The sequence below is a fragment of the Arvicanthis niloticus genome, chromosome 1 (genome assembly GCF_011762505.2).
Source record: "Arvicanthis niloticus isolate mArvNil1 chromosome 1, mArvNil1.pat.X, whole genome shotgun sequence".
In the NCBI taxonomy this organism is placed as follows: Eukaryota; Metazoa; Chordata; class Mammalia; order Rodentia; family Muridae; genus Arvicanthis; species Arvicanthis niloticus.
The window spans coordinates 11,300,809-11,321,204 of record NC_047658.1 but is presented as its reverse complement, the minus strand read 5'-3'; the positions used below and the strand labels follow the sequence as shown (position 1 = coordinate 11,321,204).

Genomic DNA, 20,396 nt, shown 5'->3' with positions numbered 1-20,396 from the left:
CATTTGCAAACACTTCGTAGATACACCAGCGGTCTAGTTCAGTACTGTTGGAATAGCAGCAGCAGTGGCACAACCTAACAGGAAGAGCCAGGCCTCAGCTGAATTGGCACGAGTCATGGGGAGGGATTTGGACCATCAAGAATGCCAGGGGAAGTTCTCTGCCATGCCTCTCTCAACAAAGCACAGCTAGCTCCACAAGCAAGCCCCTCTCACAGTCCGCTGAGTCCTATTTATACTCCTGCCAAACATCACATGTCTTCCATGGGTCTAGCCTCAGCACGTTGAGTCTGACTTAGCAAAAATCCATGTGGGTCTGTATCAGTTGACATCATTTTGCCAATCGGCCCAAGCCCCAGGGATCGGGAAGCTACTGCAGAAATAGTTCTTTAGCGAGTTTCTCTCAATGGTGGCATTACCACTTCAGCCTAATAAATTCCTTGGTTTCCCAGAGTGAACTCTGATGGACTAGTACCTCACTTTGAAACTAGGACCCTAGGAGGAGGGGTAGACTTTGTTTCCCCCAGGGAAAGAATTTTAGCAACACAAGTTTAAATCACTATAAAAAACAATGTACACGTGGACAGCAATTCAAGGAAATTCATGTTGTATAAAACCCATCACAAACCACACAACTGGGGGGTAAAAGGAAAAGGATTAAAAGGCAAGCACATGCTCGATTTCCAAGTCTTTAATTGGGACAGAGATGTGAACTTAATTTTAACACAGACAGCAGAGAAATGCAAGTCATCTGTTTCTTAATTTACAGGTGACTCCACAGTGAAAGCAGGACGCACATGAAAGAACACAAAGAACACCTCAACTGCTCAAAGCAGCAGGAAAAAAAAAAAAATCAAAGCTATAAAGTTAAAACAGAAACCAGAAAGCATCCAGGAACTGCAGGGAAGAGAACACGCATGCTGTCTCCCCTGGAAAATGTGCCAGGTAAGAAAATTTTCTGGTTTTTTGTTTGGTTTTCTTGCAGTGCTAAGGTTCCAAACCCAGGGCCTCGCGCATGCGTGGCCAGTGTTCTACCACAGACCTACACCCTAGCCCACCACAGTAATGTGAATGGCTCTGCTAACACAGTGAGGCCATTATATTTGGAATAAACTCCAATTTAGAAGCAATAGAAGATATTAAAATAAAGGAAGAGGGGCCGGGGACATAGCTCAGCCAGCAAAGTGCTTGCTTTGCAAGCATGAGGGCCTGAGTTCAATTCCTAAGAGCCCATCTATATTAATCAAACAAAGACACCCAGGCATGGCATTTCTGTGCCTATAAGCCTAGATAGAGCTGGGGAGGAGGAACCAGGTGGAACAGGGGCTTACTGGCCAGCTAGCATTTACAGTGAGCTTCAGGACAGTGAGAAGACTATCTCAAAAATAAAATAAAATAAAATAAAGACCCGGAAGGGGTGTGGCTCAGTGGTACAGCAGTTTTTGCCATGTGTGTACAAGGCTCTTGGGATCTATCCCCAGCACCACAAAATAAATAACAAACAATAAACAAGCAAGGAAACATGGGGTTGGAGAGGTGGCTTAGCACTTAAAAACACTCACTGCCCTCGAAGAGGACCTGGATTCGGTTTCCACCACCAAAAGGGCCGCTTACAACTAGCTAAAACTCCAGTTCCAGAGGATCCAGTGCCCTCTTCTGGTCTCACAGGCACTGTATGCGTGTGGTGCACTTCTAAGCAGGCCTAACTTGCACACACATAAAAATAAATAAATAGGTCTGAAAAAAATAATCCCAGATGTGGTGACACCTGCCTTTTACACCAGCACTCAGGAGGCAGGGGCAGGGGAGCCAACTAGGGCTACACAGCAAGATTTTGTCTCAAAAACAAAAAGAAGAAAGCAAAACCCAACAAACAAAACCAAGAGAACAAAGACAGCAGGAAAGCATGTAACACCAACTAACAAAATCAGATACAAATAAAATTCAGGACTCTGATCAAAGAGTTCAAAGAGTTAAAAGGGACTTCTTGTAACATGAAAAGGTCGACTATGATAAACACAGAACAGCCAGCAACCTGCATCCCTCAAACCGCCCGCTCGTCAGGAACGGATGAGGGGAGTTCACAAAGGGCATCTCTCCATCTGAGAGCAAACAGAAGGAGAGGAAACAGAAGAGGAAGGGGAAGAGATGAGACCAGAACCCGACGGGTGTGCACTGAAATACTCACTCTAAATTAAAAACTAAGCAAGTTTAGTACTGGAAAAATCTCAAAAAAAAAAATTTTTTTTTAAACAAAGGCCACATCTTCTTATTACAAATGGTGACAAACCCAGTGACTAATAACAAAAAGTTAACCAAGAAAAATTCAAACACATCAATCTGGAACGAATTAGTTCATTTCTCGGGTCAAAAAAACAAATCAATCAAAACTTACCAAAATATGACCAAGGGCGCTCAATAACGAATTAGCCCAAATCAATTTATTCTCTGAGAAGAGAGTTAAGATTCATTCAGACAGGTTTCAACATGGACATTCAAAAGAAGCATCAAAAAGAGAAGAGAAAGGACTTAAGGATGAAATTGGAAATCCATGAGTCAAACAAACAACGGACCCAGAAAAGAAATTTAGGAACGCACTGACTGTACGAAGAGATCAATAAAGCAGACCCCACTGTTACAAACTGATCAATAGAGGAAGAACATGGATTCATAGGAGGGAAGTGAAAGGAAATATACCTGTGGATGTGAAGGAGAGACTTTAAAATGGGGAGCATAAAATGGGTAAATTGGTGAAAGTAAAACCTTTCAAGAAGCTATCCTACACTGCTGCTCCTCTGAGAGCCTGGAGTGACGCAGCTCTGTAGGAACCCCACCAACAAGATGGGGTCTGACCGTGGCACAGGATGTCAGCCTTTCATGTTTTCAATATTGTTCCCCCCAAAAAGAAAATTGTGGATGGAGGTGGGCTTGCCCTAAACTATACTATGACCTTAAATATGGCTGAGGGTTGGGGGGAATGGTGTTTGGAGCTAAATCTTCTGTTCTGAGACTATATGAAATTTGAATGGAGAATGCTAACAATAAGCCAAACCCGTACTGACAGATAGTAAGTCACTGTACCAATAACTACACTCACTGAATCTGCTCAGCCAGGCTATGAAGGGTTATTAGCGAAGATCTCAGACGAGGAAATGGAGGTGTGATGTTATCAGCCTTCCCAATGTCACACAGCTGGTTAAGTGGCAGAATTGGGACCCAAACCCAGGACACCCATCTCTAGGAACCCTAACCACAAAATTACAAGACAACCCTCAGACTCCCCACTGACACACACACACACACACACACACACACACACACACACACACACTCAATTTCGCATTGTTTAACACATTGTTTAACACAGCAATGTACCCAGCAGAACAGACTGTGTGCTGGGATGCTATTCTGGCTCTGTGGCAGAAGTCTGCTGTCAATTGCCTGAGGCACACCGACTACTAAACCTTGATTATTTTTTTTTAATTAGTCATTACTTACAAAAGCACATGTATACCACAGGAGTGCCGGTGCCCACAGACACCAGAAGACAGTATTGAATTCCCTGGAACTTGAATTATGGCTATGAGCCACCATGTAGGTGCTGGGAACCAAACCCAGGTCCTCTGTAACGGTAGTGTGTACTCTTACTGGCTGATCCATCTCTCTAGCCCCCAATCCTGGTTTCTGACATGATTCTCCAGTAACAGCAACTAGCATGCCTTAGAGAAATGTCTCCCTCAAGGGCTTGAACAAGGAATATACAAGATGAGCCTGGAGCATCTTGCAATCAGAGAGAAGCCAAGGGAGTGCTTGGCAGGCAAAATGACAGGTGTTTATCAAAGAGACACAAGAGCCAAATGAAACAGCCTTCGACTCTCAAAGTTAGAATGACTGGAGCGTGGAGATGAATGGCCTGAGCTCAGATTGCAATCCAAAATCTAAACTAAGCATCCAAGAGTCTAAATAGAAATAAGTATAAAACATTGAATAAATAAGCAGGAGAGAAGAGAGCAGCGTGCACCTAGGCTTCATAAATAAGGCATTTGGGTCACCCTCAGGGAGGTGGAGTTGCCCTCCCACCCCCCCACCCTCCGCCTTGCCTATGCAGTCTGTGCAAGTGCTCTCCCAGAGTCTGTGTAAGTGCTCTCCCAGAGTGAGCTACTAGAAAGGGAAGGGTGGGAGTCACCTCACAGGAGAAACGAAACAAGCCAAACCAAACCTAGGCAGGTGACCAGGTCTACACTGAGAGGCATGCATCAAGTGACAGCTATGGCCTGCCTATTTTCTGAGGATAACGGAACTGTACTTCCTCCAAGTGTCACATGACCCCAGTGTAAGCCTGAAACAGGGAGACAGAAGCCCTTCCCATCACCAAGCCTGGCTCCTTACAACTGTCAAGGTCATCACAAACAAGGGCGGGCCGAGGGACCGCCACAGCTCAAGGGAGCTCCAGGACACAGAACAACTAGATTCTTAGGGTCTCCTCAGCCAGGTAAAGATACTGGGTGAAAGCTGAGAAACCAGAGCAGATCAGCTAACAGTATCCAGCTATCAGCATTGCTCCTGAGGGACCAAACCTTCCACGCCAATTTCAGCAAAGGTGAAGACAATGCAGTGTGCTCACAACCATCTACTATGTTCCCAACTCTCTAATCTAAAATCTGATTTAAAAGTACTTCCTGCTCTGCAGAAAACCTAAGTTTGGTTCCCAGTCCCCGATTCAGGTGGTTCACAACCATCCCTAACTGCAGCTCCAGGGGATTGATGTTCTCCTCTGGCTCCCCAGGGACACCCCCCCCCCACACACACACACACAGCATGCATTCACACATAGACACTCATAAATAGATAAGATAAAAATGTTAAAGAAATTTTTTAAAAATGAAAACTTTCTGAATCTCCATATGTGTGTGTCTGTGTGTGTGTTTACATATCCCTCCCCCACCCCACCCCCAGCCAAGGAAGATGCTTAAAAGGCAGCTGATAACATTCCACATCCTTTCCTGATACAATCTCCAAGCAAGCCAGGAAGACAGCTTCCTTAAACTTAAGATAAACATTATCTGAAATAAACAGAACCCCCTTAGTGTTGAAACAGTGCAGATCCACAAAAGCACCCAGTGGGTCCCTCCTGGGGTTCTGACACCTCTGACATTGGAAAGAATGCCTGATTCAGATGGTGTTGTCTCTACAGCCTGGACTAGTTCATCACTTGACTATACATTTACAGAGAGCACATGCTTGCACACACTCATGAGTGCACTCGGGGTGACAATGAGGTGGGGGTGTTGCTGACCTCTGTCATGGTGGCCTACTAAGGAAGTGCTGGCAAGAAACCAACATCAGGCCACTAAGGCCATAAAGGATTTTCCAAACCCAGATGTGGGCTCTCGGTGGACTAGCATCCCTTTTGAATGAGCGGAACTACACACAGCTCTCACCCTTCAACTCTGGTTGAATGCAGCTATGTCTGATATGGAAAGTACTGGCACCACCTATGGACAATATAACCAGGCTCACAGAGAAGGGCCATTAATCATCTCTTACCTGGGGCCCAGGTCTGAAGCAATCTGGACTTCAGATTTGTCCCCAATACCTCCTTCTCTTCAAAACCCAAGAATCCTTTACAAGGGGGCAGACAGTAAACTAGGGACAGTCTGACTGATGTCCAGCTATGCCCAGGCTGAAGCCAGATCAGGTCAGAATGTACCTTAGCTGGAAACTGGGCATCTCCAGAATCTTTCAAGAAGGAAACAGACCTCTGAATAACATCCATCACCACCACCACCAATCTTGTTGAATGACTCATGAGGAGTTCCAACACTGGCTATGGACATATAAGGCTGGGTCTGACCTCATGCCCAGTAAACAAGGCATCTGGACAAGCTGTAGAACAAAAGGAGGGCAGTGTGGGCACAGAGGTCATTCTTCAGAGATGACAGTGTGCCTAGAGGGATGGTGAACAAGGAAGCGAGGATCTTGTCTAAAACCAGCATTTAGGAGGCAAACAAAGGAGGCTCTTGAATTTCATGTCAGACTTGGCTATGTAGGGAGACTTTGACAAAATCGAGGTGCTGGGGTCATGGCTCAGTAGTTTTGCTTATGTTCTCAATCCTGTGTTTCATCTCCACGAGAAAAGAATAGGAGAAAGGTGAGGAAATAAGGATGAGGAGGGAGAGGAGGGAGAAAAGGAGGAGGGAAGGAAGGGAGGGGAAAAGGAGAGGAAGGAGAAGAGGACAGAGAAGGGAGAGGGGAAGGAGGAAGATGAGGGAGAAGGGAAGAGCCTGAGAATCATGACTCCAGAGATCTGGAATCAGCTCCAGCAGACTGCCAGAGCAGCCAGTGCTTGCCTACCCAGAGTGAAGGGTACAGTCAGGGGCCCACAGAGCCCATGTGCTACAGGCTGCCTGCTCCCCTGCAGCTCTGACCTCCAGGAGGAGCAAGCTGGGGCTTTGTCTCCCTCCGTCTCCAGCTTTCCTCTGTCCTTACTGGAGGTAAAGTTTCTAATCCCTTAAAGACAAAAAGAACCAGGTCTGCTTAAAGTAAATATGGCTAGGGTTTTGCAACCTGAGACCTTGGTACGTGTGATGTTCACCATTGCCCCAGCACCTGGAGACTTGGATGGAATATCCAAGTTGGGGTGAGTTTAGGGGTTACTAGGGGTTTATGTGTATCTATGAGATGTGTGGTGTGAGTGTGCTAGTGTGTGTGGACTGTGATGTGTGTACAGTATATAACACTGCGCACACAGGAGACGTGTTTGTGTAGTGTATACAGGAGCATGGGGGTGTAGGGATGTATGTGGTAGGCATCAGTGTGTAGTGTGCTTAGGTGTGACATGCATGTGATAAAGAGATGAAGTCCCTCAGGCTGTGTCCCTACCCCACCTCCCCAAATCTGGACATCACAGGCACCCTGAAGACAAAAGACACAAGACTCATTCCATTTGTCCAAAGCGCAGGAAAAAGCAGTAAGACCTTTAATTTTAAAAATGCACAGCTGGGCAAGTTCTTCATTAACACTCGCCTACCACTGTGAGCTATTGCCTGTGACAGGAACCCAGAAAAACCCAGTCCTAGTGGAGGGGTTCCAGGCAGGATTGAAGATTGTCGAGAGGGATTTCTTCACTGGGGAGAATGGGATGAGGAGAAGGCTATGGGACATGGTCATACCCACAGAACCTGTCATCCTCACAGTACCCTCCCTACAAGCGTCATGACAGGGCCCCAAATCACCCCTTCACAGATGGAAGTCGGGGAGACAGCAATCCCAATTAAGGTCCCAGGCTGTCAACGGCATCGAGTTATTAATCTCCTTGTAGTAAATGTGAACCGGGACCTGCTTACACAGCCAATTGAGCATGCTCTAAATTAGTGTTTGCAGGTAATTGATTCAGCTGCCAGCCCCATGCCAGCCAACTACAAGCCAGTTACGCCACTAACATTAAATAATATGAGGTGGTAAAACGGACCGCCTGATTGGGCCCGGAGTCAGATGCTGGGAGAGCCCGATTTGTCCAAACATTAACGTGTTATTGGTTTAACACAATTTACTCCACCTCGATTTTGGAAAATGATTTTCATTTCCTTGCTGGCAGGCGTAGCACAGAAGAGAAGGCAGTGTCTTCATAACGACATCAGCTAGCTTACGCTCTTTTAACGTGCGTGCCCTCGAGACTGTATAATAAATCTCTGATAATTAAAAAAAGGGGGGAGGGGGCAGGGCTTAGCCTGTGGTCTCTAGCTGGCATCCCTGAGTGGGAAAGCTGTGTGTCTGGTGCTGCCCGACTTCCACCCTAGCTTCCAGTCCTGGCTGAGTCTTCCGTCCCACCCCTGCCCTGTTCTGTGGTCCGAAGGTTTGAAGGATGCCTGCCGTCAGTGCAGGGCACCATCAGCACCCATCACACTTGGGCTGCCCTGATCTATCTGCCCAGCAGTCCAGTCTGCTAAAAGGGCCACATCCCCTGGGTAGCCAACAACATCTGCTTTAGAAGGCTCTGATTTCAACTTGAGAATAGTCAAGTCTCCAGTGGCATGCATGATGTTAGAAAAATAGTTCAAATCCCTTTTTTCTCTCTCCCATCCATCTACCCATCCATACAACCCAGATATGTTTCCTGATACCAGCTACTAAATAGGGAAATGAGACACAATTCCTGAGATATCTCCAGGTTCTCATGGACACAGACTGCAATGGGGCCAGAAAGTGGCCCAGGCAGTGACAGGCAGGCCTGCCTGTGGAAAGAGAGCTTAGGACTAAGAGTCAACCCAGTTCATGGCCACAGATGTCTAGGGGGCAGGAGAATGTTCGTGCTTAAAACCTAGGCAGACATCTTCAGATGTGAGGACATCCATGGACAGCTGTCTTGCCACCACATCCAGGAGAGGCTTTACACCACTCCTGTTACCACCTCTTCTACTCTTCCCTGCATGCCCATTCTCACCAGCCTCTTTATGCTAAGTTCTCAGGGACCCAATGACCGGGTGTTCCCACTGGCTGAGGGCCACAGACAGACACTATTTCCCTCTACAGTGGTTCTTAATCGTCTTAATGCTGCGACCTTTTAATGCTATGGTAACCCTCCAACCATAATATTAGCGTGTTGCTACTTCATAACTGTAATTGTGCTACTGCTATGAACTGTAACGTAAATATCTGATATGTAGGATATCTGATATATAACCCCAAAGGGGTTGAGACCCACAGGGTGAGAATCACTGCTCTAGAATCTAGCCATCTACATCTATTAAGGCCATAGGTGGATGTAGCGTACAGGGTACACATGAGAAAACCAGCTGGTCTTCATGCACCCTCTGTATACCTAGCCAGAGACCTGCTGGTGTGCTGGCGAAGCTTCAGACTGCTCTGTCTACAACTCAAAGATCTAGTCACCAAGCTCTCTCTCCCCAGGATATCTAGCAGCACAGTGTACTGCACAGCCTCTGTTTGAATCTTGGTTTAAGGAAACCAAGGAATCCAAAAAGAAAAGGCAGTTTTACATCAATGTAGACCAAAGCAAAGGATAATACTAAGAAACTATAGTCAGGGCACTGGAGGGAGAGCTCGGGGTCAGAAGCACTTGGTGATCTTTCAGAGGACCCAGATTTGGCTCCCAGCACCTGCATCAAGTGGAGTTACTGCTTGTAACTCCTGTTCCAGGGAACCACTGTCTTCCTCAGGCACCTGCATGCACATGGTACATATAAACACACACACACACACACACACACACACACTCACATGCATATGAGAGGGCTGACAAAATGGCTCAGCAGGTAAAAGCACTTGCCTCCAAGCCTGACAATCTTGGGACTCAAGAGTCAGAAGAAATACTCTTCTGACCTCCACGGGCATGCTCAGGCATGTGTGTGCCCCACACACATACTAAACCAACTAACTAACTAAATACAAGAAGCCAGTCAGTCTTTGCAGAAGGAGGCTGACTCTAAGGAGCCCGTGGATACCAACCAGCCTTCCCAGACACCCAAGCCACTTGTACCCACACCTCCTCCCCTAACATTTCAAACCAACTAGAGGTTACTTATAAGGCCCAACACAATGTCCATAGTGGTTACATTGTGTAGCCTGCAGAAAAATGACCAGAAAAGGCCTATGCCTGTTCAGTTACTGAGTCAAACTACATAAAAGTTTGTGCCACAGTTGGCAGGTGGCTGAACCCATGATGCAGGATGTTCAGGTACAGAAAGCTGCTTGCATTGTTTATTTTGATGGTTAGACAGGATAATGGCAGGGTAGTTATAGAAAGGAAAACGTCTCACTGACTGAGACATCTCCTGAAATATTTACATGGGAAATGACATGATGTCTGGGCTGTTCACATACACCAGCAAACCAAAACATAAACACAAAACTAAACAACAATGGATGAGCACCTCGGGGCTCATTATGCTATAGAACGCCTTTACATTTCTGAAAAACAAAACCCTCCATTATACCCAGGCATTCCTTGCTACAGACCCAAAGCCCACGTAGCTCTGCCTATGGTGGCAGTTAGGGTCAGGGTCAGGGCTGAGGAGAGTGTCTCAGGGTCCCATCTAGAGCCAACCTCCTATAGCACAGGGCACAGCTGACTGACAGGCAGAGGTTGTGGGGGCCTCTTGCTGAGATATGCTACTCTTGCTCTGATTTTTGGTTATTTTTATTTGAGGCATCTGTTATGGGTCATTGTGAGTCAACTCAATTGGGAACAAGTTTCTGGGCCAGTGCCAGTCTGAGGGCCTCACTGCTCTGCCTTCCACCCTGGGCTAGCTGGATAGCTCTCGTCTCATCTTAGATCCTTGAAGGGGAAGGGGGATGCTGTGCAAACTGCAATCAAAGAGACTGTGTACTCCCTTCCCCAGTGTCCTTGGTGAGAGAGAGGCTCCCTCAGCTTTGATAGACAGTTGTTACATGCCCCTCCTGGGACATCATAGCAGCAGAGGAAAGCCATTTTAACAACTCCCTGCCCTTCAGGGTAAGGAAAGGACTCTAGATACTCAGCTCACCTTTTAGGGTTAAACTCTGAAAAAGGCCTCCATTTCCCAGCCCACAGTGAACACATGAGTCACGCTGGCCACTGGTGACCTTGCCTGTGTGCCTCAGCACCGCTCTTTACACTGATGTGGCAGGCAAGGCCATGAGGGTTGGGATAACATAATAGTCCTTTCTCTGCTACTATAATAAAATACCCAAGACAGGCTATTTTATAAAGAAAAGAGGTTTGTATAGCTTATAATTTTGGAAGCTAAAAGTTCAAGATGAGGCTCACTGGTTTGGCCGCTTAAGCCAGAGATCTGGGTGTGACCAGGTTGGTTCTTTTTACAACAATCCTTTCTCAAGAACTACCTTTGAGTTCAGGACCCCCCGTGACACAAGGGCCTCTCAACGGGCCCTACCTCAAAGGCCCAACTCTAGTCACATCACCAAACTGTGGTCCCAGCTTCCCTGAGTCATCACTTCCCAGGACAGGAGCCAACTCCAACAGGAGACACAGCAGAACAGAACCAACTCCCCCTGGCCCAGGGCAGGCCTGATGGGCTTGGGGCTGTCAGCATGGGAGAGGGGGTAACAGCTGTCAACACATACAAATCCAGGTAGGAAAGGGAACCTGGGATGGGAACAGTAACAAGTACATCCCCAGGACACTGTGTGTGGTCACCGATGGGAGACCCAGGACAGGGTGGGGGATCTGATCTGGGCCCTAGAGCAGAGCCTGGCTTCCCCAGGCAGCATCTGGGCATGCTGACCACGAGTGGCTAGCCTAATTGGAGCTGGAGGTGGGTGGGGCTCTCCAGGGAGCTTTATGAACCACTTAACCATCCTTCAACCCAGGCACGGAGCACAGCAGACATAATGGTGGTGTTTACACATAAAAATGGCAAGCTGTTTTACTAGTGGCACAATAGTGGCTATTGGGTAAAGTTTCCCCCCACAAATTGCAGAAACAAAGTCCAGGAGTGGAAAGATGGGACACTAAACCAGCCTGGAAAGTTATCAAGGCCCATTACCATCAAACACTCTGCCAGGAGCCAGGAAGGTGGCCGCCACCAGGGGACCGTAATCTCTGCCTAGGATCCCAAGGCTGCACATAATCCCCACTTGATCGTGTGCACTGCTCCAGCCCTCATCAGTTACTTGCTTGGGGAACATAAGTTGCTGGGTTTTACATTTTAATCTTTACTCAGAGACACACAGCTTACCTTTCCATCTCGTATTCCTTCATCCCCACTTTTACAGCCTTCATTACCTAGAGGACGGGCATTAAGCAAAGACATTTGTATTAAGCAGATAAGTAACACAGCCTTATAAATAATGTATAACACTTTTTTAAGAGCTCCTCTTTAAAGGAAAAGGAAGGAGGGGAGATCTGTGCACAGTGGTACAGAAAAGTGACAAAATTGGACCTTTGTAACAGCTCCAAGACCCACAGAGTTTCTGTGGACCATCGTGGAGCACCTTTGTTTGGAAGCCCATAAATGCCAGAAACCTAAAGACAAAAGAACTGACCGAGATGTTTGGCGAATCCTGAATTCGCCAAAAAAGGGTCTTATTTATTTACTTACTTTTATCTAATTTTCATAAGCAGAGAAATTAGCTGAAACAAGAGCTTACACGGGCTTTTGACTATGGGTGTCATCTGTAACACTAAGCTGTGATGGTCCCTGAGCAGGCAGGCTATCCCAGGCACCTGAGTGGCCTTTAAAATACTCGTTTCCTTATGTGCATGTGGAGCTCTCTGTGGAAAATGGGTGATGGGCAGACTTGCTAAAGCACACCTGCAATACTAGAATTTGGGAAGTGGAAGTGGTAGGATCATAGCTTTGAGATAGCCTAGGCTACACAGTGAGCTCAAGGCCATCCTGGGATATATAGCAAGATGTTGTCTTTAAAAGCAAAAAGAAAGAAGAGAAAAAATGGTTCAACGATTAAAGAATGCTTGCTGCTCACTCATGAGGACTGGAGTTTGGGTCCCAGCATTTACACTGGGCTAGCAACTATCTATACTTCCAGTTCTAAAGGATCCAATGCCCTCTTCTGCACCCACATACATCTATACTTACACAGACACAAACAATAATTTAAATTAAAAGAAAAAGAAAAAAAAAAGATGGTGGTGTGGTTTGAAACAGAATGGCTCCATAGGATCATAGATTTGAATATTTGGTCACCAAGGAGTAGCAATTTGAAAGGATTAGGAGGTGTAGCCTTGTTGGAGGAAGTGTGTCCTGGGGGTAGGCTCTGAGGTTACAGCCCATGCCAAGCCCAAAGTCTCTTTCTTCCTGCTGCCTACAGATCTGAATGCAGAACTCTCAACTTCTCCAGCACCATGTCTACCTGCATGCCATCATGCTCCCTGACATGATGTCAATGGACTGAACTGCTGAGACTGTAAGCCAGCCCCAATTAAATGCTTTCTTTTATAAGAGTTGTGGTAGACATGACGTCTCTTCACAGCCATAGAGCACTAAGACAGGCAGCAAGCAGTAGGAGCTGGAATTACAGTTACAGATGTAAGATGCTTTAACACAAGCCAAGAAGTGCAGGATGTCAGGAAAGCCCTGCTCTCTTGAAGTGGGGCCATCTGGTTAGACAGTCCATGAGGACTGGGATCATGGCTCTCATGAAGGTGGGTACCTTAAGATGAAAAGAGGGAGCAGAGAGTCTCCATCCATGCCCTGCATCCACTGGGAGAGAGATTTCTCTCACCTTTCTTTTCCATGCCATTTATCTTCCTTACAGTTCTCCTGCCCTCCCCAGAGCCATGTCCCCACAGACTAGTATGTTGAACACTTGGGCTCCAGTGGGTGGTCCTGCCTGGGGGAGCCTGTGGAATCTTTAGGAGGTAAGGCCTAGCTAAAGGAAGCCAGGTGCTGAGGAGCTGGCACTGAGGGCTGCAGCCCAGGCAGCCACACTCCCACCCCAGTCTCTCTTGGTGGGCTGAAGTATGAGCCATCTCTGCATGCTCCTGCCTCCAAGGATCCACTTATCACTCCACCATGCCAGATTGTAAGCCAGAACAAATCCCTCCTCCCTGAGGTCACTTCCTGTCAGGCATTTGATCATAGCAATTAGCAAAGTCATTAAAGTACTAATGCCCAACAGAAGCTGGTGCCCAACTCACCTCACGATGGGCCTCACTGGAGATCCGATTTGTATAGCGCAAAACCTCTAGCTCCATGTCTGTCTTGAACACTCGGCTGCAGAGAGGAGAGAAAGACAGGGCCAACTTAGTGATCTGGCAAGGCCAAGAAGACTTCCCCAGGGAGACTGACCACCACCCCTGGGAACTAGGCCAGAGAAGCCCAACACCCACAGGAATGTGTAATCCTGAGCTATCTAGAAGAAAACCTGGGGTCAGGGGAATGGAGCAGCTGCCCCTTGTCCTAGCACTAGCCACAGGCAGACAGTCTACAGCAACGATGGCTAGAAGCTCCTAGGGGCACCCAGCCTTGGTGGCCATACAAACCTTGCCTGCCTGAGCCCCCAGCTTCCCGATTCACAGGGCCAAGCACCTATGGATATTATTGTGAACCAGAACAAACCCTCCTCCTGATCTCCTCCTGTCTCGGAGAGGCGTTTTGATGACACAGATGGAAAATGACTGGCATAAGTTCAGACACAGCTACCTCGGGACCCACTATAGAGCACACGGACTATTTGTGGAGTGGATGATATGCATAAACCAGCACTGAGGCAGGACTGAGGGCCAAGGGATAGCAGAGGCTAGACCACTGCATTCCTGTCTACTTCCTTTAGGTAGATTTAGCATGGTGCACAGCACTTGGTTGAATCAAGTATTGATTTTTAGAACGTTCTGGATTTTTTTCCCCCTATCATAGCTGACTGAACCCATGGAAATGAAAGATGACTGCATTACCAAACACTGGAGTTTATAGCAGGCCCACTCACAAAGCTGGACACACCTCAGAAAATAAACATAGCTCCCTTTCTTCTTAAATTACCATTTGCCATGGTCTCACTTATGTAGGTCCCATGAATGGCAACAGATATTGGCTACTTTGCCCTACCTCACCTCCTCAGGCACCAAGGCATTCATTTTCAAGGAGTCACACTGACTCCTTACATCATTTGGGATGTTGCCGGTGGGACCAGCTGAGGTACGGATGTGTCTACAGCCCAGTCAGGCCTGCTTATTCACCAAGGTCCTTCCTCAGGACACTTCCTGATCATTTATCCCAGAGAGAGTTTCCCAGGAAACACAGCCTGAAAAGGCATCTTCATTCCCATTTTGCAGTCAGGCAAACTGAGACTTAGCCAAAACAGTATCAAAGGCAGGCTGCATGGCCCACTATCCTCCAACGGCTCTTTTGTCCTCACAGTCCACACAAAACCAGAACTCTCCAGCCAAACTACAGATCCAATCCAACAGCGGAGGGTCATAGTCAACCATTCAAAAGCTCAGGAGTGAAAGAAATAGTTCCAGGGATAGGCCAGATATAATCAGATGCCTTTAAGATTTATTTTGATTATTTGAAATTATGAGAATGTCTATGTATGGGTGTGTGCACATAAGTGTCATTGCAGATGCAGACCAGTAGCGGATGCTGGATCTACCTGGCTGGAGTGAGAGGTGGTTCTGAACCACCACGTGGGTGCTGGGAACTGGGTCCTCTGCAAGAGCAGCACGCATCCCTGACTACTGAGCCATCTCTCCAGCCCCTGGGATAGTTTTAGAAAGTGACACTGGTCGGAAAGTATAATTAAAAGCAGCAGAAGGTAAGGCAGTCAGCGAATCTAAATAAATAAACAAACAAACAAACAAACAAACAAACAAACTGTAAAAATCAGTGTTCAAAGTATGTGGCTTTGAGAACATCCACCAGAATTGAATGGGTTCATTTCTACACAGACACGAAAAACACTTAAGAATGCTTGATGATGTGGTAAATGAGGCATGAAGTTCTCCTATCCATAAGAGAAGAAAAAGGCAAATGAAACTCTGGATTAAATAGAGGCACAGAAGCTACAGTGACTTGCCAGGCATTGAGGCAACAGCACACATTTCTTTCCCGTGCAAGGGGGAGCTGGATTTAGTCTCGTGGTGGATTTAGCATGATGAGCAGGGTAGGTCAAATCAGAACTATTTGCAGCCTAATGGAGTGCAGTAAGCAACATGGGCCACCTGCGACGGTCCCTATCCTACACACAGTGCTGGTAGGTCTGACTTCCAGTCAATAGGAGACATGGATGTGACAGGTCACACAAAATGCTCCAACACAAATCCAGAAGCTAGAACGCTCTACAGCACAGCAGGCACCCTTCTCAGTGGTTAGAACTATTGTCTGGACCTTAACTGTCCCCGTAGAGGGACCTTCCCTCTTCTGCACTGGATGTCTTGGGGATTTTATCGCTGCGGCACAAAGCTGATTATCATTGGTAAGAAAATGTCACTACATCTAGGGAAAATACGGGGACCACACCAGATGTGTCAAGGACAACTGGGGAAATTCCTGTTGATAATTGTTTTCTAACTTAAAAAACAAACCAGATTTCCTCATTAGCATGTTTTACAGATTTATTTATGTGTGTGTATAGGTACCTGAGCACATGTTTGTGCATCACATGTGTGCAGGTGCCTGAGGAAGCCTGACGGTGGTGCTGGACCTCCTGGATCTGAAGTGACAGACAGGTGCTTACACCTGATATAGGTGCTAGGAACTGAGCTCAGGTTCTCTGCAAGAACCAGGTCTTGGGGTTTATACTGCTGAGATAGAACACTGGGACCAGAAGCAACTTGGGGAGGAATGGTTTATTTCATCTTAGTGCTTGAACTGGAGTTCAAAGCAGCCAAAGAATTCAGGGTCAGAACCCGGAGGCAGGCGCTGATGCACAGGCCAGGAAGGAGTGCTGCTTAGTGGTTAGCTCCTCATGGCTTGCTCAGTCTGCTTTCTTATAGCACCCAGGACCACCAGCCCAGGGATGGCACCACCCACAGTGAGCCAGCCCTCCCAAATGAATCACCAATTTAAAAACATGCGCCACATGCTTGACCACAGGGCCAGAGATGGGGAAAGCACTTTCTCAGTTGAGTTTCTGTCTTCTAAAATGACTCTGGCTAGTGTCAAGTTGACATAAAATTAGCCAGTACAAGCAGCCGCAAGTGCTCTTCACTGCTTAGCCATCTCTCCAGCCCCTCCTTATCAGTATAAATGTGTCATTTAAACTGACACATAGATTTTATGGGTATGGTAACACACACACACACACACACACACACACACACACACACACGCACGTATCCCCTGAGAGAGGGTTTCTCTCTCAGCCCTGGCTATCCTGGAACTTAGTCTGTAAATCAGGCTGGCCTCGAACTCATAGAAATATGCCTGCTTTTGCCTCTGCCTCCCAAGTGCTGGGATTAATGGCGTGCACCTCCATTGCCCAATGTATTTCAATATTTTTAATGATCCTAGTAGTATTATCACCTCAGGCATATTTTTTTCTTTTACTTTGAGACTGAGTCTTACTATGTTGACTAGGCTGGCCTTTGATTCTTTATGTAGCCCAAGCTAGCTTTGAACTTGCAATCTCCTTGATTCTGGTCCTAAAGTGCTAGGGTCATAGGTATGTACCATCATATGTAGCTATATATTATTTCTTGCTTATATTTTTTTCTTTTTTTTTTTTTCTCGAGACAGGGTTTCTCTGTGTAGCCCTGGCTGTCCTGGAACTCACTCTGTAGACCAGGCTGGCCTCGAACTCAGAAATCCACCTGCCTCTGCCTCCCGAGTGCTGGGATTAAAGGTGTGCGCCACCACCGCCCGGCGTTATATCATTTCTTTATATTAAAAAAATTCAAAACTCCTCCCCAGTAGGTAATTCCAAATATTCAATTAATTGGTAGCAATCACGTCTATTCAACTGCACCCTTGTGCCTATTAACCACTATCTCTCCACACATTTCCTTCCATGCTCTGGTTATATTTTATAACTTTAAAAAGTATACAAATGTTGCTTTTACCCTTAAAAAAAGGGGGGGTTTTTAGTTCTAAAAAGATAAACCAAAGGGGAATAAAATCTGGAGTAATTCTTTGAGTCCTGGGAATGGGACCAAGGGCCTCCTGTGGATTAGGCAGCTACTGCAGAGCTACATGCACGCTGGAGGTCAGCAGCTGGTGGTTATGTAAGGGGAAAAAAAAAATCTCTTTGCTTTGCTACTAGAAGCCTGTCCTTGCGGAAGGCTGGATGTTAGGACATGAAGGAGCTGCCTCTGGGAACATTCCTAAGGTGGGCATGGACCACAACCACAGCGATGTCGATGCAAACCCAATTTTATAGTTTTATTCATTTTTATTTTTGTTGTTATTTTTACCTTTTGCAGTTATCTTCTCACTCCGGAAGCATGGAAGATTTACTGCTCAATCATGAGCAGATGAAATGATAAGAATCCTGACCAAAGGAAAAAAGCCACAATGGGAGACAGCGGTGAGGACAGCGGAGGGGACGGTGGTGTGAGGTGTGGGAGGTGATGTGGGGTCCTGAAGCCTCAGTTTGTGAGGGAAGGAAGATGGTGCAGAAAGAGCGCAGAGCAGGTCACGAGCAGGACCCTTGTGTGGCAGGCTGGCAAAGGGAACCCAGAGAAGAGCCAAAAGAACCCCAGCACTAAAGGCACCCTGTGAGGGATGGGGGCAGGATGGTGGGCAGGATTCTGCATTATAGGAAACTCTCTCTTTTTAAATACAATTTATTAGCATATAGTAATTATACAAAATAATGAGATTCATTTTGAGATTTTTGTACTTTTGGGTTTTTTTTTAAAGTAGTGCAGGCCAGCCTTGAACTCGTGAATCTCTGGTTGACTTGGCCTCCTAGGTGACAGGATCAAGGCATGTCTGTCATGCCTAGTTTCATTTATACTTGTGTGTAATGTGCTTTGACATGCTGACCTTTCCACAGTCCTTTTCTGCCCTAATGGTGGACCCCCTCGTCTTCCTAAATAGTCTCCCTTACACACACACACACACACACACACACACACACACTACCCTCCCACATCACACCCCTAATTCTTCACATACACATGTGCTCCCTCACTGCCACGCCACACACATAAGCACATACATACACATGAGACACACACAGTTTTAATCTAAAATGTACACATGAGGGGGAGAATGTGTGCTATTTCCCTTTCTGAACCTTGCTCATTGCTGCACTTAACATGATAGTCTCTAGTTCCGTCAGTTTTCCTGCAAATGACAACATTTCATTTTTTGCGGTGACACAGACTCCTTAGTGTACATACATCAGGTTTTTCTTCTCTCAGCTGTTGGTGGGCTAATTCCATATCAAGGCTGTTTGAAAGGTACAGCAATAAATATGGGTGCACAAGTGTGTCTGTAGTATTCTAATTGACTCCCTTTGGCAAACACCAGGGGTGGTATAGCTGGGTTATATGGTAGTTCTACTTAGTTTGTGAGGAACCTCCATACTGATTTCCATAGTGGCTTTCCCAGTTTACATCCCCCCACCCCCAACGGAGATGGCCTAAAGAGTGGCAGAAAAACCACCTAGCAGGGGACTACTACCCAGAATACTTTTTGGGGGGGGGGCGGGGGAGTCGAGACAGGGTTTCTCTGTGTAGCCCTGGCTGTCCTGAAACTCACTCTGTAGACCAGGCTGGCCTCAAACTCAGAAATATGCCTGCCTCTGCCTCCCAAGTGCTGGGATTAAAGGCATGCGCCACCACCACCCAGCCAGAATACTCTTTAAAAAATAAAAAATAAAATCAAGACTGAAAGGACAAATGGCCCAATCAATAAATGAGCAAATGCACAGGGCAGGAGGTTCTGAAAGAAGGTAATAAATACAGAATGGTCATAAGCACGTGAGAAAACCCTTCAGCAACCTCTGCCATCAGGGAAATGCGGTAAGATCCCACCTCACTCCTCCAGAATGGCTATCTATCAAGAAAACCAGCGGAGTTTTCTAACAAGGTACACATACTGCTTGGGCAAAACTTTTAAACCTTTAATGGGGGGCACCCATGGTAAATGTGCATTCACCTTGCAGAAAGGACGTGCCAAGCTGACATTCCCAGTTGAGAAGTTAAAAATGTCCCTCTCTCAAGACCTGGAGACTCAGGAGAGAGAAAAAGCAATTATAACATGGGAAAGGGAGGCTGCCATGGGAAGGTTGGGATTCTGCAGAAGGTGATGATGGAAAGGATCGAGACTCCTCCCAATGGACCCAGTGAGGAGGCCTCCCACAGCAAGACCTGCAGACTGCAGAGAAGACTGAAGAACAGGCCAAGGGTCCTCACATTGCCTTTAATGTCCAGTTCAGCTCCTCACCTTTCCCTCTAAAAAAAGCAGCAATCAGGCACCTTCAAGATCAGCCAGGTTGGAGATGCCAGTCAGCACCAGTCAGTGCCTGTGTCTCTTCTCAGGAGAACCAATGATCCAGCCACCTGTCCTCTGCTGCCCACAAGAGAGAGCCAGGGGGAGGAACAGGATGGGCTCTGACTGCTGTGAACTCCATCCGAAGCAGCCAGCACTAAGGGCAGCACAGAAGCAGCTGTGTCTCCATGATGCCATACATCTGGGGCAGCCAACCACTGGTTACCGTGAAATGAGGAAGGCCTGCAGCATGCTACTGCTTTCCACAGGCTTTAGAGCCTTCCTTCAGAGTGAGGCAGGCAGAACAATCCCAGCTTGTGAGACTGCTCCCAAACAGACATCCTTTCTTTCCTGAAGCCTGGCTGCACTGTTTGTCTGGCTGAGGGACTGCTGATTCCACAGCAGGAGACCAGAATGCTTGCTGGTATTTCCCCCCCATGTTCTCCCCCAACCCAGCAGCGGTCCAGAGAAAAGGTGGGACTCAGAGAAGCAGCTTCAGGTGACAGCGGAGGTCCTCAACTACACTCAGGGTAACCTTGT

At 46.9% G+C, this 20,396-nt stretch overlaps 1 protein-coding gene and 1 long non-coding RNA gene across 2 annotated transcripts in view; one reads left to right on the top strand and one right to left on the bottom strand.

Annotated features, from left to right (window-relative positions):
• Positions 1–20,396, bottom strand: part of Pepd (peptidase D) — a 128,313-nt gene that overhangs the window by 61,494 nt on the left and 46,423 nt on the right. Inside the window, exons 8-9 of the mRNA XM_034518070.2 lie at positions 13,619–13,694; positions 11,697–11,743 (exon numbers count right to left, since the gene is read on the bottom strand). Of these exons, the coding sequence (XP_034373961.1) occupies positions 11,697–11,743; positions 13,619–13,694 (123 nt within the window). The remainder of the gene's footprint in view (positions 1–11,696; positions 11,744–13,618; positions 13,695–20,396) is intronic.
• LOC143441937 (uncharacterized) lies at positions 17,678–19,640 on the top strand. Its single transcript, XR_013109691.1, has 3 exons — positions 17,678–17,745; positions 17,840–17,943; positions 19,531–19,640. It is a non-coding gene; the product is annotated as an uncharacterized LOC143441937 (long non-coding RNA).